The sequence below is a fragment of the Cordyceps militaris genome (genome assembly GCF_000225605.1).
Source record: "Cordyceps militaris CM01 unplaced genomic scaffold CCM_S00006, whole genome shotgun sequence".
Taxonomy (NCBI): Eukaryota; Fungi; Ascomycota; class Sordariomycetes; order Hypocreales; family Cordycipitaceae; genus Cordyceps; species Cordyceps militaris.
The window spans coordinates 1,651,757-1,667,722 of record NW_006271974.1 but is presented as its reverse complement, the minus strand read 5'-3'; the positions used below and the strand labels follow the sequence as shown (position 1 = coordinate 1,667,722).

Below are 15,966 nucleotides of genomic sequence, written 5' to 3'. Positions count from 1 at the left end.
CCTCTGCGCCGGGGGTGGGACTGAAACAAACTGGTCTTGCTGGGGGCCAGCTCTTTTATTTTTATTTTTTCTGCTGCTCAGGTGGTTGCCAAAGCCGGCTTCTCCGTGGATCTTGGGAGCAGAAGATATATTTATACAATTTAATACATAATTTGAAGCGAGAAAAAAATAAGAAAAAAAGTGTCACCCCGCAAGCCCGTAACCCCATAGCCCCGTAGGTAGCTCCCCAGAAGGCGCTGCCAATACCAAGCCTTTTTATTATTTATGATTATTATTATTATTTATTTATTTATTATTCAGTATTCACATTTATCGCACTGTTATTTCTTCCACCGGCAAGTTGCAAACGACGACGTTGCGAGCAAAAGTCTCTCCCACATAGCTCCACACCCGCCGTCCGTCCGCTGACGGAGCCATGTGCGCACATATGTAGGTCGGTCCTTGCCACGGACAATGACAGGAGTGGAGGGGGAAGCTACGATTCGTCAAGGTAGCATATCCATAATAATAATAACTTACTTGTTGGTGTTTTTTGTAAATTTCAGTAGTCTGAACGAATATAATATTCCCTCCACACCCGTCCTCCTCCCCTCCCCCTCCACTTCCCCCGACCCCGGATTCCTTGTTAAACTGCCGCTGCCTGGTTCAAAATTCACAAAACTCTTTCCTTGAACCATCTCTCTCTCTTCCTCTCATCATTGTCGGTTCTTATACCCCTCTGTCGCCGTTTGTCGCTATACCCCTGGAAACCGCCAACTCACATGCCAACCATCGCACACCTCGACGACATCATCTTACACACTAAGCTCTTACGCCTTGCGTCTCCAGACTTGTTTCTTTCGTCCCCCTTTATTGTGGACTGCGAATTCTGTCTATGATTTTTTTTCCTTCTTTCTACACCAGACTGAAGTTTACTTTTGGCGACCCAGAATCCGCCACATTCTCACTCACTCAATCCGTCCAAACATTCCACAGCGACAAGCCGAGACAAGAAACCAAAATACAACCTTTACGCTTACTTTACCCCTTTGAAAACGACGCAACCATCATCGGAATCCGTCGCACAACAAGAAACACGAATCTCACAACTCACATTACTCTCTGGTGTCGCTTGCGCTCAAGCTTCGCGCCACTACAGAGCCGTTGAAACCGATACAACTCATCGTCTACTACACGACAAGCCAAACACAAAATGGCGCCCACCACAGATACCAGCTCCATGGGGAGCGGCTCGCCCTCGCCGCCGCCGCTGACCAAGACAGAGAGCAACGTTTCCGTCAAGAAGCGCAGCTCCGCGGATGGCGGCGTCGTCAAGGTCACAAAGCGAAGAGCCGCCCGCGCATGCGTCTCGTGTCGCGCACGCAAGGTCCGCTGCGACGTGGTCGAGGGTGCGCCTTGCGGAAACTGTCGCTGGGATAATGTCGAGGTACGTGCAACAATACGGTGCGAGGTCAATGGGATCACGACTGGAGCTTCCTCTACGTTGTGGAATTATTGGACGCTACAGCTCGAAACCCAGCAGCTTCTCCAAAACCACTCCAAAAAAACCACTACAATAAGCAAAATACTAACAATAGCTTACAGTGCATTGTTCAAGAGAGCCGTCGGCGCAAGTAAGTGTTCCGGTCTGCCCATGCTACCCCAAATCCGATCCTTGCCCCCCTACCCCAACGGGCGGCCACGCGTTCGTTTCCATGTGAAACTTGAACAGGTTTTTTTTTCTTGTTGCGTTGTGCGGTTGCCTAGCATTTGTCTACGGGGCCAAACGGAGGACCGGAGAGACGCGCCGCACGTCTCACCAACAAGGCCGTCTCATCGTTGACGCTAGCAAACCATTTTTCCCCTGCGTGGCTTTCCCCAACCTTGTTTGCTTGGCCCCCTCCCCTCCTCCTGCTTTCTTACCCTCTTTATTACCCTGCGTGTTACTAGTCAATTACTAGAACTTTGCGGCCTCCGAAGTGGGGACCCTCCGGGGTTCCGGGGCGCCGGGGGAGGGAGGGGGGCAGCTCACCTCATTTTAGCCACACCTATATTTTTTTTTGCGAGCCGATCCACTGACCCCATTTCTTTAGGAAAAGCACCTTGGCGGCAAGTGCCGTGGGCCAAAACAACCAAGCCGAGGCTCAAATTCGCTCCAAGACGACGACAGCCACCACCACCACCAGCAACAGTGCCAACGTCGACGACGGGCCGTCATCGGGCATCAGCAACGGGTACATGAATGCGCTCGACAATGGTGCAGCTACGCCAATCGCCTCGAATAACCTGCGACGACAGAGCACAGCGTCGGCCTTTTCGTCGGCCACGACGACGAGCGGCATCGACAGCCTGGGTGGTCTCATGCCCAACTGCATGGTGGACTCACACATGCCGCATCTTATTTGTAAGTTTGAACTTGATGCTCGTCTCTCGTCTAGTGCTTGGCACTGCAATTTCCCCTCTGCAGCTCTTTCCTCCGTCACATTGCCACGCCGCCATCAAGCCGCCGTGTTAGTGGCTTGTTGCATTCGTCATTGCGACAGCACCAAACGAGCACCGTACCTCATCGAAAGGGGCCAGCGCAACAAAGGATTCATGCCACTAGTCGTGGCCCCTGTTTTTTCTTGTTGCATTTATTCATTTGCATTTTTTTTCAGCCCGCAAAATCCATCCCACATCATTGATCCTCCCCCCCCCCTCCCCCATGGGTAAAATCCATCTCACCCGTCCCTGGGCCCCTGCGCCGCTTGCAACATCTCCACTCTTTTCAGTCACGAGAATCAACGCCTCTCCAACACTACATCATCCATTATCCATTTCACATGTGAAGGTCGCTTAGCTTGATTCAGTTTTGCGACCTGCCCCCAGTGCTAATCCCATCCCAATCGCTCCATACCTGACGACGGGATCAGAGCTGACACGCACCATTTAGATCAGCGCTCCGGATTTCGTCCAGACTTGCTGAGCCAGGCCTCCATCGACCACAGCCATGGCAGTCCGACGTCGAGCAGCCTCTGGGGCGGCGACAGCAACACCGTCAACCCCAATCGACTTTTTGGCGACTCGGGCATCGCTTCTGCTACCCAGAACTTTACCAATTCGCTCGACCAGTTTCATTTTCACGCCGCGGCTCAGCCTACACCCCAGCTCCCGCCTTTCCTACGCCCGCTACCCAGCAAGATCACCCCCGAGGATGTGAGCTATCTCCAGATGAAGGGCGCTCTGACGCTGCCCGCGATCCCTCTCCAGAATGCCTTGCTTCAGGCCTACGTCGAGTATATCCACCCCTTTATGCCGCTCATGGACCTCCACCCTTTCCTTAGCATCGTCAACAACCGCAATGGATTTAATGGTCAGATGAGCCTGCTGCTCTACCATGCCGTGCTCTTTGCCGCCACCGCATCGGTCGATATGAAACGTCTCCGCGAGGCCGGCTATACAAGTCGCAAGGCTGCTCGCAAAGCCTTTTTTCAGAAGACAAGGGTAAGCAAGCCAAGCCACCAATCACACAACTGCTTCCCCGCACCCCAACCACGCACCTTTTCAAAGACGGCAACTGCTGACATGTGAATCTAGCTGCTATACGATTTCGACTACGAATCAGACCGCCTGGTCCTAGTACAGTCTCTGCTGCTCATGACCTACTGGTATGAGACACCAGATGACCAGAAAGACACCTGGCACTGGATGGGTGTCGCCATTTCGCTGGCCCACACCATTGGCCTGCACCGCAAGCCTGGCGCCAACTCGATGACTGAGAGCAAGCGCAAGCTCTGGAAGCGTATTTGGTGGTCCTGCTTTATGAGAGACAGGCTCATCGCCCTGGGCATGCGCCGACCCACCCGCATCAAGGATGAGGACTTTGATGTGCCCATGTTGATGGAGAGCGATTTCGAAATTCAGACGCTGGCGGACAACAACAGCTTGCTTCCCGCCGAGTGTGTCGTGATTCGCGATTTGGCCATGCAGCGCGAGCTGGCGACCCTGTGCATTCACAAGGCCAAACTCTGCCTTGGCATCAGCCACATGCTCAAGACGCAGTACTCGGTGCTGATCCGCGACAATATGAAACCCGAGAACACAACAAACAGCACCATGATGCTGTTCCCCAACAAGTTTGAGAATGTCGATGCCGTTGACACGATTGACGCCGAGCTGCGTGCGTGGGCCGACAGCCTGCCCGAGTCCTGCCGGTACCGCCCGCTCACGGAAGCTGACACCGAGGGTGGCCGCTCGACTGTCACGGTCCACCGCACGCTTCTGCACATGGTCCATCAGACAACCATCTCGGCACTTCACCGGCCGCAGTTCCTGCCCTCGTCACCGACGCAGATGCCCACTACCTCGCGCCAAGTGCAGGACATGTCGCGCGTCAAGGTCCGCGACTCGGCCATGCAAATCACGCGCATGGTTACAGAGCTGCACAACTTCCGTCTGGAAAAGTACCTCCCCACAACCGGCGTGACGGTCATCCTGCCGGCCATGATTATCCACTTGTTGGAGATGAAGGGCTCCTCAAAGGAGGCGCGCGAACGAGCCATGATTGGCTTCCGTCAATGCATGCGTGTCATGGAGAAGCTGCGGGAGATTTATTCAGCGGCCGACTACGCTACCGGATTCCTAGATGCGGCACTACGCAAGGCGGACATTAGCGTTGGCTCGGGCAACGCTGGTAGCAGCAGCAGCAGCGTGTCGGCCGCGCTGGCCAGCCGAATCAGTCAGCTTAGCCAAATCAACCAGTCGGCGGCGAGCGACATGATGCCCAACGGTCTGCCGTTTGGGCTGTCGGTGCACACACCGCCGCCGGAGAACCAGACCCTGGCGAGCCTGCAGGATGCGCTTTTTGGAAAGACGGCCATGCTGCCACCCAACACGGTCAACGCGGCCGCGCTGGAGATGACGGACTCGCCGCCGCACACCGACTTTGACACGACGGGCCTGACGCCCAGCGCCAGCGGTTTCTCGGAGGAGCTGCCGACCGAGGCGGACCCGATGGACATGGATTTCATGGAGGGTCACGACGAGTTTGACTGGAACGCGGTGGCGGGCACCGACTTTGACGTGGACCAGTTCCTGCAGTTTCCCACGGATGGTAACAAGCCTTCTGGGGAGGAGATGATGAGTGGTGTCTTTGGTAGCAAGAACACGTCGGGGTCGATGGAGGATATTAAGATGGGTATCGAGGCTTCTGCATGAGTTTTTTTGATCTCGGCCTGATGCTCTTTTGCTTTGGTTTTCTGAGCATGGTATTCATGGGTGGCGTTTTGGAGGACTTGTGTGGATTATATTCCCGGCGAGGAAGGCGTTTTTGGCCATGTTGGACGTTGGCTGGCTTTGGCCCGTCATATTTGGTTTCAAAGAAGGAAAATGTGGCACTTGTAAAGTCATGAAAAAGACGATGGGCATATGTAATAAAAGGAATCTTAATGTGGGATGAAGAATTGCAACTTTTGTTCAAGTACTTCATTATGCATGATAATTATAACTCTGGATTCGTGAGATGATTGATTGACTTGAGCTGCAAGCTTTGTACGTAGTGAGCTTCAAACCGCATTTTGACACGTAGTTACGCTTTGTGTTGTGACTTGGTTTTCGGTGCATGATCGACATGCGCCTCGGCGTCGTCACGAATCAGTGCTGATGATGAGTTGGTTTCATTCTTACAAGCATAGAAGTTCAAGTTTCACATCATTCCAAGCAAAGAACCCTGGACAATATCAAACACCACCATTCTTAATACGCAACCTGGGATGATATTGTGGTTTCAATAGAGGCACGTGCGCAAACACGTGCGTCCCAAGTCGCATGGGCTGGCAATGTGGCTGCTGTGCCGACGAGGATCAGATTGTGGATGATGTGGATGAGGGAAAAAATTGGTGAGCCCATCCACAGGTTCGCGCCATCAACGAAGGGACACTCTGGAGGACTTCCCCTCAATGCTGTGCAGAGCTCGTGGGGGGAAAGGCTTTTCTGGTCCTTGCACGCAACGCACGGCACCGACCATGATGTCAACTGTCGCACAGGGCCAAAAAACCACTTTAAGTTCTGCCTCTGGATGGAATGCGGAGAGGCCATCCCGGGGACGCACAAAGAGAACGGATCGTATATCGAGACGAAGCTGTGGAATGGCGGGGGGGGGGGGGGGGGATAAGCTGACAAGAAGAAGGCGGGGGAAAAGGGGTAAGAGCGTTGGTCAGAGTTGCTGCAACCTCTTTAAGTGACTAAACCATTTCTCTCCTTCTTACCCTGATTTTGTTTCTTGTCAATGTTGTGCATGTGCTGAAGAAGGACGATCTCTCTGAACGAACCCCTTACTATTTTCTTTCTTTTCGTCTCGTGCGACCGGCGCTGCATTGTTGACATGCATAACGCGCTCCACCAATAGCGTGCTGCACTAACCCGCGGACCGCAAGCCTCCCCGCTGCGGAAGAGAGACGGCGATGTTGGTTGTCAGATGAATTGGATCGAATTGGGATAGAAAACCTGCTGTTTAATCAATTTTAAATCTTGTTTTGCGTGAATTGTTTTGTGTGGAGAAGGAGACCCGGCCTGGCCTGTGACGACCAGACCTGGGCTGAAGCTGTCAGACCTACCTGCGCTAAAACCGCTAAAACAACTTGGTCGCCGTAGGTTGGTGATGTTTTCTACTGGCTCTCGCATCCCCTGCCCGTTTCACTCCTACATCACTCTCCCTCTCTCTTCCCATAACTGTTCTCCTACCGTTTCTCTTTTGTTGCCCAAACATTCATTCATCTTCTTTGTTTCTGTCTTCTCTTGCATTCAGTACTGTTATTTTTGTTATTTTTTCCCATTATTACTTCCTCTTCCCTTTTCCCGTCCTCGTTTGCTCGGCTCGAACGACTACCCAGCCCGCTTAAAAAAACACCACCACCAGGTCCGCCCCGATTTCTCCTCCGGCCGCCCGCCTAGCAAATACTGTGGCTTGTGGCAAGACGCGTCTCACGATCGAACGAGTGGGCGACAAAACATCTGGAACAACAAACCGCCGTTTCCTTTCCTCCTTTTGAACCAAGACCGGATCAAAGAAAAAATCAGGGTATCGCCTTGCCTCCCAGAACGGTCGCTTCCCCCCGCTCTTGCCATACACTGCTAGAGCGGAATCGTGTCTCGGGCCAACTTCAAAAGGAGGCCAACCACCGTTGGACAATATATCATTTTTCTTTGCTTTTTCCCGGCTGTCTCGCTGCCATTGACGTGCATTTTCGTCATTGGCGCTCGAGTCTTTTTCCTTTCTTTTTTTTTCTCAGCAGACACCTATCGCGACAGCCATATCCTCAACCTTCCGACACCAGTCACTTTCCCGTGTGGCCTCGCTTCGCAAAGGCCGCCCCGCCTGTCACGCAACGCTGTCATATCTGCCCAACCTCACCCGCCCTTGCTTCGTTGTTGGTGGTGTGGACATCGCTTAGGCTCTCCAAAAAAGGGCAGAGGTGCGAGCTTCAAGATTTGGCTACGGGCTTCAGGCGCACTTGCGCGCTGTTTGTTATTTCGGTCCCGAAACACCCGGTGCAAGCAACAGACAACCACTCCGGCCCGATCGCTTGTCCAAACGCACAACTCGACCGATATACTCTCGCATCGCCGCGACGCTCCAAGACTTGAAGCGACACGACTGGCCGTACCTTTGTCGTGCATTCCACCTCTCGTGGACGCACCGGTGACGCCTCAGCCTGAAGCTATTCCTCATCGCGCACTTCTTCTACCTCTACCTCGATTGCGCCATTCTCTGCGGTTTTGACCTGGCTCTTCACTTGTTTTGGTTTCTTGACTATGGGCATATTTGGCTTCAACCTTTGCATAGTAACAACTGCATTTTCCCCAGGCCCTTGAGCAAGCGGATATGTTTTGACGGCTCTTTGCATTTACACCCGTTTTCGACAGTTCTGGGCTATTCGCTGGAAAACAGTACCCGTCACTTTTACCTACTGCTCCCACTCATCATTCGAACCCGACGTCATGACGACATTCAACGAACGCCCGTTGCTTTTCATGCCCAAGAGGCAATCTCTTGGCCACTCGCCGACGCGATCGAAGGTCATCCCCGACGACATACTCCTACACATTACACCCTCCACAACCGTCGAAGCCCTCCTGTCCCCGACCGGCGCTATCCGCGCTTGTATGGCGCTCGCCTCCCCCTCTCAGCGCGATTTTGCCATGCGCACAGCTCTCGCTTCACAGAAAATTTCCGAATGGCTTGAAGAGATGCGTGCCTGGACCTGGCCAGACGAAAGTGGTTCCGCTGGCTTTGAACACGGCGCGCTGCAAGTGCGTCGCAATCTGTTCAGCTCTTCCATAGGCTCGACAAGCTCGCAGCGAAGAGAAGAAGACGCCTACATGGGCAGCTTACCCGAGCACGAAGTCATCGAGTACGCTCGCCGCATTGAAGAAATATATCACGGCATGGACCAACTCGAAGTGGAGGATATCAAGACACATATTCTGACAAGCCATGTCATGCCCATTTCCCGGTCAACAACGCCTCTCTCAGAAGGTGGCCACTATAATGCAGCGGTGCCTTCATACCATAGAATGGACGACCTCTCTGCCGTGGTGACTGCCATTGTCATCCAGGCCCTCCCTAACCTTGCGCGACTGGCGCGATTCCTTCAAACGTGGACGATGCGCATTACAGTTCTACAACATGTCAATCCTGTCCTTGGCGCAATTGAAGATGCCGAAGAAATCATGGATGACGCCTGGGAGCAGGTTTCGATGCTTGCCCAGGAAAAGGCTCGCTTAGAGAGAGATGGAGGCGGGGAACCTTTGGAGACTGTGCTGACCAAGGACACATTCGGTCACAAGAAGCGCTCTATCATGCGCAAAGTGGCAAAGCCGGGCCGTACCCTCGACTATATGCTAGACTGTCTTGAGGGTCTCGACGACACGCTCCCTGACCATTGGCTGGAGCGGATGGAAGTGATTGAGTCAAATTACAGCGAGTGGGCTGCTGTTGCCGAGCGCAAGATTAGAGAGATCGAGTGGCTACGCAACATCCTGGCCAACCGAAATGAGGGTGGTGTCAGGCTGCGGGACGAGTCTGCTTACACTGACTCTGACACGACCCCGGAGGCCTCAATGCTGTATGTACAGGATAATCTCGCAAACAGGGTTGCTTCGCGTGACACTACGCCTCCGAAGCGATCCACGCAAACTCGCTTGTCGCTATCGGCACTTGGACTTGTTGGTGTGATGACTCCCAACACGATGAGTCAAGTGCTGGCCGATTCTGAGACCCCAGCGAAGCAGAGACGCAGCGCCTCGGATGAGCTTGCACAGGCTGCTATGAGCCCTGTCAAGGAAGAAGTCGAAGAGGAAGAGGAACTCTGCTTGCCCGAGCTACGAAGTAGCGTCATGACGGATGTCAGCGACCTAGCCGATGATACCGTGCTTTACGGGAGCCACTTTGACGGCATGTCGAGCGATGGTCCTGAAATCTCTGCGTCACCAACCGCTTTCAAAGGTCCTATTCGCAGGGTTGAGTATTTCGACGACAGCCCGCCTAGTTCGCCGCCGCTGTCGCCACCTATGCCAGACCAGCACCAGATGCGAGACTCCGTCATTGCTCTCGGTGACAGCCCCCTGGTAAACTCTGGCTTACCCGAGTTCGACGATGTCATGGGCATGAAGAGCCCGCTCGACAGCTCCTTCATGGATGACTATGAGGACTCTTACTCGCTTCCCGATATCGCGCCCCCGACTTCTGCGGTCCGAAGAGATAGCGTTGGCGACCAGAAGCTGCGCAGGCAGATAAGCCAGATTATCGAGGGCATCCCCGCTAAGATTCGCCTCCAGTCCGACACGCCAAATGTCAATCTCAATCCACCGGACCTGCAGCTGCCATATCTTAAGAAGAAGCCATCCAAGGATCGCTTCCGCCGTAGCGGCTCTGCGTTGAGCTCCCGCACCACCACACCCTCCTTTACGCTCTCGCCTGCCAAGTCTTCCCGCCCACCGCGTCCTCAGCGCGGGCAGCAGGAGATCAAAGTGTACCACTTGTCACGCTCAACGGGCGAAGCGCCTATCAAGCTCTTCATCCGCTGCGTCGGACAAGACGGTGAGCGTGTCATGGTCCGTGTTGGTGGTGGCTGGGCCGATCTCAGTGAATATCTCAAGGACTACGCGAGCCACCATGGCCGGCGCTCTAGTAAGCCAGAGGATACTGCAGTTGAGGTGCGTGATCTGCCACAGGCTGGTCGCGCCGTGAACAACAGCGCCGTACAAGGTTCTAGTCCTAACAGTCGCCCTGGCTCACGGCTTGGTGATGTCTCGGTCGTTACCGTGGCGCCGAGCACACCGCTCAAAGTCCGCAAGACACGCCGTAGCGTGGGTGCCGCCGGCAGCGAAGCGCCCCGTTTCCGCCCCAAGACCCCCGCCGCCGCGCTACATTACTCATCTGTTGAGAACACCCCCGGCTCAGATGCTGGCGGTGGCTCTGCGAGATCGCGCCCCGGCTCTCGCATGAGCTGGGTCGAGGATGACAGCTCGTTCTTGGGCCTCGCCGGTCCGTCGGGAAAGAAGGTCGAGATGAGCGACGAGAACAAGGCATGGGTAGAGAGCGTTAAGGAAAAGGTACGTCTCGCTAGCGGCGAGCGCAAAATACCACCTCTGGGCAACCCGCCGGGGCCGCCGCTGTCGAGCGTGGCGGTGAATGCGGCCTCTGGTGTTGCCCCGGAGCGCTCTGCGCGGGGTTCGACGCCCGTCGAAGACAAGAAGCGTTTTGGGGAGCTGGGCAAAGTGGGAGGCACGACGAGGCTGTTTAGAAAGGCGGTAGCTGATGGGCGACGATCCGGTGCGCAGTGAGCTTGTGAGTGAAGCGATGAAGAGTTGTTGATTATACCATGTATATATTCTGTGTTTTTTTTTCCTTGGTTCGGTTGCAAAAGGAACTTATCTTATCTGCTAGACGTGTGATGGTGATTTGTTTGTTTAGAGCTCAAGTTAGAGTCAAATGTATCCGTGTATCTTACAAGTTGCCGTGCTCGGAAGTGACGGCCGCCCACAGCAGAGTAGCAAGAGGATTCGTTATTCGAGTGAATGATCGAAAGCTACCTGGTCGATAGGTACTGATGAATGGCGATCGGCCTACAGATTACTTGATGATTCTCTAGCTGAGACAGGACCACCAAGAGAGCCGTCTAGATAGTGACTTTCCAGGTTCTATACGGTTTCCTTGCAAACTCGATACCCCATGGCCAGGTCCCTGTACAGGAACGATGTCTGAGTCGGTCCCATTGTTTTGTTTCTTCTTTGCACGACCATTTATGACTTAAAACAAGTCATTCCATGGGAAAGTAGGATCGTGCGACACAAAGGCACCATAGGTCGGTGGTGCCAATAGTCACCGACTCTATCAATAGATGGCACCAATGCAAATACGAAGGGGCCAGCCTTTTGTCATCTGGGGATTGGTCTTGATCAAATAAATGGTGGGGAACTTGACGAGAAACAGCAAAAAAGGTCAAAGAACAATGTATCGTGGTATCACGAGCGTCTTACCGCAGGGAGAAGCCTACTACCCGCGACGTTGTGCAACCGCCGGGGCACCGAACTACGCCTAAAATCTGGGTCGACTATGGAAAAAGAAAGCAAAAATGATTTATACGAACAGAGAGAGAGAAAAAAAGCAAGGCTTTGGTAGAGTTGGTGAAACACATGTAGGTAACAGGACAACGAACGGTGACACCGCGCGGCGGCTGCGAACCAGCTAGTTAGGAGCTGGACGGCAGTTGGAGCGATTACATGGATGTGGCGAAATAATATGGATGCTCCCGCACATATGTAACTAGAAGAGTAAAAGCTTTTTTTGGCTCTTTGCGCTTTGGCTCTCTCTCGGACCGAGAGCGGCCCCAGGTGGACGTGCAGACTGACGGCGGTTGCTGTCAAGACCTCAAATTATCCAACACGATACAGTACCTTGGCGCATCTGCCAAATCTCTTGAAACATGCGACGGACTGTTGACGGTCAAGGACCAATGCCAAGGCCATCGACGTAGGGCTGGTGGAGGGGAGGAAGCTTCACCGGCGCATCGGTGGGCGAGCGACCTTGATAGATTGTGACCGTCGGCATATTATTTGGATTTAGACTATCGACGGCATGAAAGCACATCATGTTTTGCCTTTTGAGCTGCAGTGATGACACCATGGGCGTGTTTGGGAGCCAGTCTGTGATTCATCCGTCTTATACTCGGTCGGGGCAGATGTGATTGAAATGAGCCACTCAGACAAGTAGCTGGGAAAGGCTACACCGGGCCCGTCACCTTGCCAAGACACTGTTCCTTGCTGGAACCTGGTATACACACCGAGCTGATAGCCAAGGAAACACATCAAGGGGATAACGTTGGGGTTCCTATCCAAAGTATGGCATTTTTGTCTCGGTCGGGGCGCGGAACGGCCAAAGGCCGCGTATACCTGTTGACAGAACCAAGCTGAAAGGAAAGTGGGCGTAAAAAGCCGGAGTGGATTTTTCGGATTCACGGCCGAGATATGGATAACAATGAAAAAGAGAGAGAGAGAAGAGAGAGAGAAAAAAAAAAGGGCCCCAAATGGAAAGAAAAGTCAGGGAAAGCATTGTTCCATTGCTAGCCAAGGGGAAGCGGATCTCTGACAGGGGGGAGGGGGGTGAAGAAAGAAGATGGGAAAGGGAAAAAAAAAGATACATGACAGGTACTGTCGTAATAAGACTGGAGACTGAAGATGCATGATTGTTGCAGGTGGCATCAACAGAGGCTGATTGTCCACAACTGCAGACACGGGCCGCCGAGGTGGGACCTAGTTTCTGTTTCTGTGCTGTGCTGGTTGATTGTCGAAATTGCGTATATTTGACTTTTATGGCTCACAGTGGCATTCTTCTTGTAACCGACAACTACCTAGTTACGAGAGAGTGCATGCTTTGTACACATATGCCTTGCCAAGTTGGAGCTAACAGAAATCAGTTCCCACAAGCAAGACACACAATGACTCCACTCCAACACCAGATGGCCCCCAGAGTGGTGTGGCTTGAAGAGGAAATAGGAGGAGAGAAAAAGCAAAAAAAAAAAAAAAAGGAAACGGAAGAGGCAGCGGAACATCAGCTGAAGCGAGGGCCGCTGCCTGATGGCTTCACTGCCTCGCCCACTGTCGGCGACTCACGACCCAAGTTGCCCCCAAAGAGAGTTTTGTAAAGAAAAATAAAACTCTAGTTAGAAAAATGAGGCAGTTTTTTTTATACTAACAAGCCTCAGGTAGAAAACTGGACTCTTGCGCTAAAATTATCCTGCCTAGGTTCGCTCGATCCTCTCGTGTCCCGTCCCTGTCAGGCTGGTGCGATTACACGGCCCTCGCTTGGGCTAGCTGGCCAAGCAGACGAGGACCTGATTCTCCTCCGAGCTGGACTACGGGTGTACAAAATGTACGGCAAGCTGGTTGAGAGCACACCCTGGGTTCGCCGTGGCCGAATACACCCTCAGCTCCGTGGCAGCATTACACGCCCTCCTCTTGCGCTACTCGCTACTCATACTAGTTTGTCGCCCAGCTCTGCTCAGCGGCTCACCTTGATTGATGTTCTTCTCCGCGTAAAGAGATAAGCTTGTAGTTCATCTATACATTTTTTTTTCTTCTCAACCTAGTCTTTCGTTGCGCTTATACAAATCTGCATCTGCATGTCTCTCCCGCCGTGTCCATCCACTGCCTCTTGACTTGCATCTCTCCTCTTTGTCACACTCATACCCAAGAACCTGGCCACATCAACTCACCTCTTTCCCCTTGTCCCCCCCTCCCTTGTCCCAACTCGCTCTCTGGGCTTCCGGCCAGCAAACAAAAAACCATGAGCGCACACCAAAACCCCTTTGCCACGCCGGGCGGCAGCATCCGCGCCGGCTCATCGAGCTCGACACCGTGGCAAGGCTCGCCGCGACACTCGGTCGACGGCGGCGGCGGCCCCGGCACCTTTACGCCGTACACGTACAACAGCGTCGTGCACGGCGGCGCCAGCACGCCGCTCCAGGCCCCCAAGCACAGGTTCAAGAGCTCCCGCCTGCGCGGCGACTACGAGAAGCCTTGGCTCGAGGACAAGGACATGAGGAAGACGCGGTGGAACAACATCATCATTGGCACGCTCATCCTGCTCGGCTTCGCCGCGGCCGGCGTGGTGGTGTTTTTCATGTCCAAGCCGTATGTGCAAAAGGATGTAAGTGGTTTTTTTCGTTGGACGAGAGTGGGTTTTTACACGACGAGATACTGACCCGGTGGATCTAGTACTGCCTGGTGTATGAAGACAACTTTCAGACGCTCGACAAGAGCGTGTGGACGCACGAGGTGCAGCTCGACGGCTTCGGCAACCACGCCTTTGACTGGACGACGACGGACGAGCGCAACTCGTACGTCGACGGCGCGGGCCTGCACATTGTGCCGACGCTGACGACGGACACGACGGACATTACGACGGACCAAATGTACGCCAACTACACGCTCAACCTCGACACGGACAAGTCGTGCACCGGCGCCTTCAACTCGTCGGCCTGCGTGCTGCGCTCCAACCCGGAAAAGGGCGCCTTTATCCCGCCCGTGCGCTCCGCGCGGCTCACCACAAAGGGCACCAAGAGCATCCGCTACGGCATGGTCGAGGTCGTCGCGCGCCTGCCCAAGGGCGACTGGCTCTGGCCCGCCATCTGGATGATGCCCGAGAGCGACGCCTACGGCGCGTGGCCGCGCTCCGGCGAGATTGACATCATGGAGTCGCGCGGCAACGGGCCCGACTACGCCGAGGGCGGCCGCAACTGGTACTACGGCACGCTGCACTGGGGGCCGACGCCCAAGACCGACACGTACTGGAAGACGACGCTGGCGAAAAAGATTCGCCGCGGCGCCTACTCGGACGGCCTGCACACGTTTGGCATCCAGTGGACGCCCAACTACCTCTACTTTTACATTGACTCCAAGATCCACCAGATTCTCTTTATTGGCTTCAAGAAGAGCGAGGATCTCTGGGACAAGGGCGGCTTCGCGCAGCAAAAGTCGGAAAACGACACCCTGCTCGACAACCCGTGGGCCGGGTCCAACTCGACCACGGGCAACGCGCCGTTTGACCAGCCGTTTTACCTCATCCTCAACGTCGCGGTGGGCGGCACCAACGGCTTCTTCCTCGATAATGTCGGCCAGAAGCCCTGGGTCAATGGCGCGACGAATGCCCGCTGGTCGTTTTGGGACGCCCGTGATCAGTGGCTCCCGACGTGGGGGCAGGGCGATGAGCGCGGCATGACGGTCCGGTCGGTCAAGATGTGGCAGCTGGGCGCGTGTGGCTCGAAGCAGGAGTTGTGAATGGGTTCTTTTGTGGATTTTGTGTTTATTTGTGTGTTGATATACGTGCGCTGGTACTGGGCAGTTTTTAGATATGGGTTTTGCCTTCGGTTGGTTATTGGCTTCTTTTACTTGACTAATATGGGAGACAATCATGAGTATCAATGAATGTAATTAGATAGATTACTCTTTTACAGCATGGACTTGACTAATATGGGAGACAATCATGAGTATCAATGAATGCAATGAGACTAGATTACCGAATAGATGCATGTTTCTACGCTTGAAGCAATTGAAACTTTCTTATACCGACTGTCTGAATACTTGCTGTCCGAATACCTGCTGTCTGAACACTTGCTGTCCGAATACTTGCTGTCCGAATACTTGCCAGTCTCCACTCTCAACAAGGCCCGAATGATGCCTTCACAGGCCAAGACCGACGTCACAGAGACCCGGCTAAAGGCTGTGATTCTCAGTCACAAAGCTCAAGTCTCCTCTCACAAGATCCACAATGGCGAGTAGAAAGTTCGAATCACAGACTTGACCCAGCGAGCCGGCTCACAGGTTGACAACTAGCGTCGATCTAGCGCTTGTCATGACTTCAAAGTTCTGGCAAACTTCAAGCCAAAACCTTGCAACTGCCGGGCCGATACACTCTCAAGGTGAGCGGTGCGCCGGTAAACCAAAGCC

At 53.9% G+C, this 15,966-nt stretch overlaps 3 protein-coding genes across 3 annotated transcripts; all 3 read left to right on the top strand.

The window, feature by feature from the left end:
* Positions 1 to 1,192: 1,192 nt before the first annotated feature.
* CCM_07784 (cutinase transcription factor 1 beta) lies at positions 1,193 to 5,175 on the top strand (the record flags this gene model as incomplete). Its single annotated transcript, XM_006672924.1, has 6 exons — positions 1,193 to 1,426; positions 1,585 to 1,613; positions 2,073 to 2,383; positions 2,418 to 2,489; positions 2,936 to 3,462; positions 3,556 to 5,175. The coding sequence occupies 6 exons, from the start codon at positions 1,193 to 1,195 to the stop codon at positions 5,173 to 5,175; spliced, it is 2,793 nt and encodes a 930-aa protein (XP_006672987.1).
* A 2,781-nt stretch (positions 5,176 to 7,956) lies between these two features.
* CCM_07783 (GAS2 domain protein) lies at positions 7,957 to 10,803 on the top strand (the record flags this gene model as incomplete). The annotated part of the gene is made up of 1 exon (XM_006672923.1): positions 7,957 to 10,803. One exon carries the CDS (start codon positions 7,957 to 7,959, stop codon positions 10,801 to 10,803), a length of 2,847 nt encoding a protein of 948 aa, XP_006672986.1.
* A 3,001-nt stretch (positions 10,804 to 13,804) lies between these two features.
* On the top strand, positions 13,805 to 15,297 carry CCM_07782 (secreted glucosidase, putative; the record flags this gene model as incomplete). The annotated part of the gene is made up of 2 exons (XM_006672922.1): positions 13,805 to 14,167; positions 14,236 to 15,297. The coding sequence occupies 2 exons, from the start codon at positions 13,805 to 13,807 to the stop codon at positions 15,295 to 15,297; spliced, it is 1,425 nt and encodes a 474-aa protein (XP_006672985.1).
* Between the last annotated feature and the right edge of the window lie 669 nt (positions 15,298 to 15,966).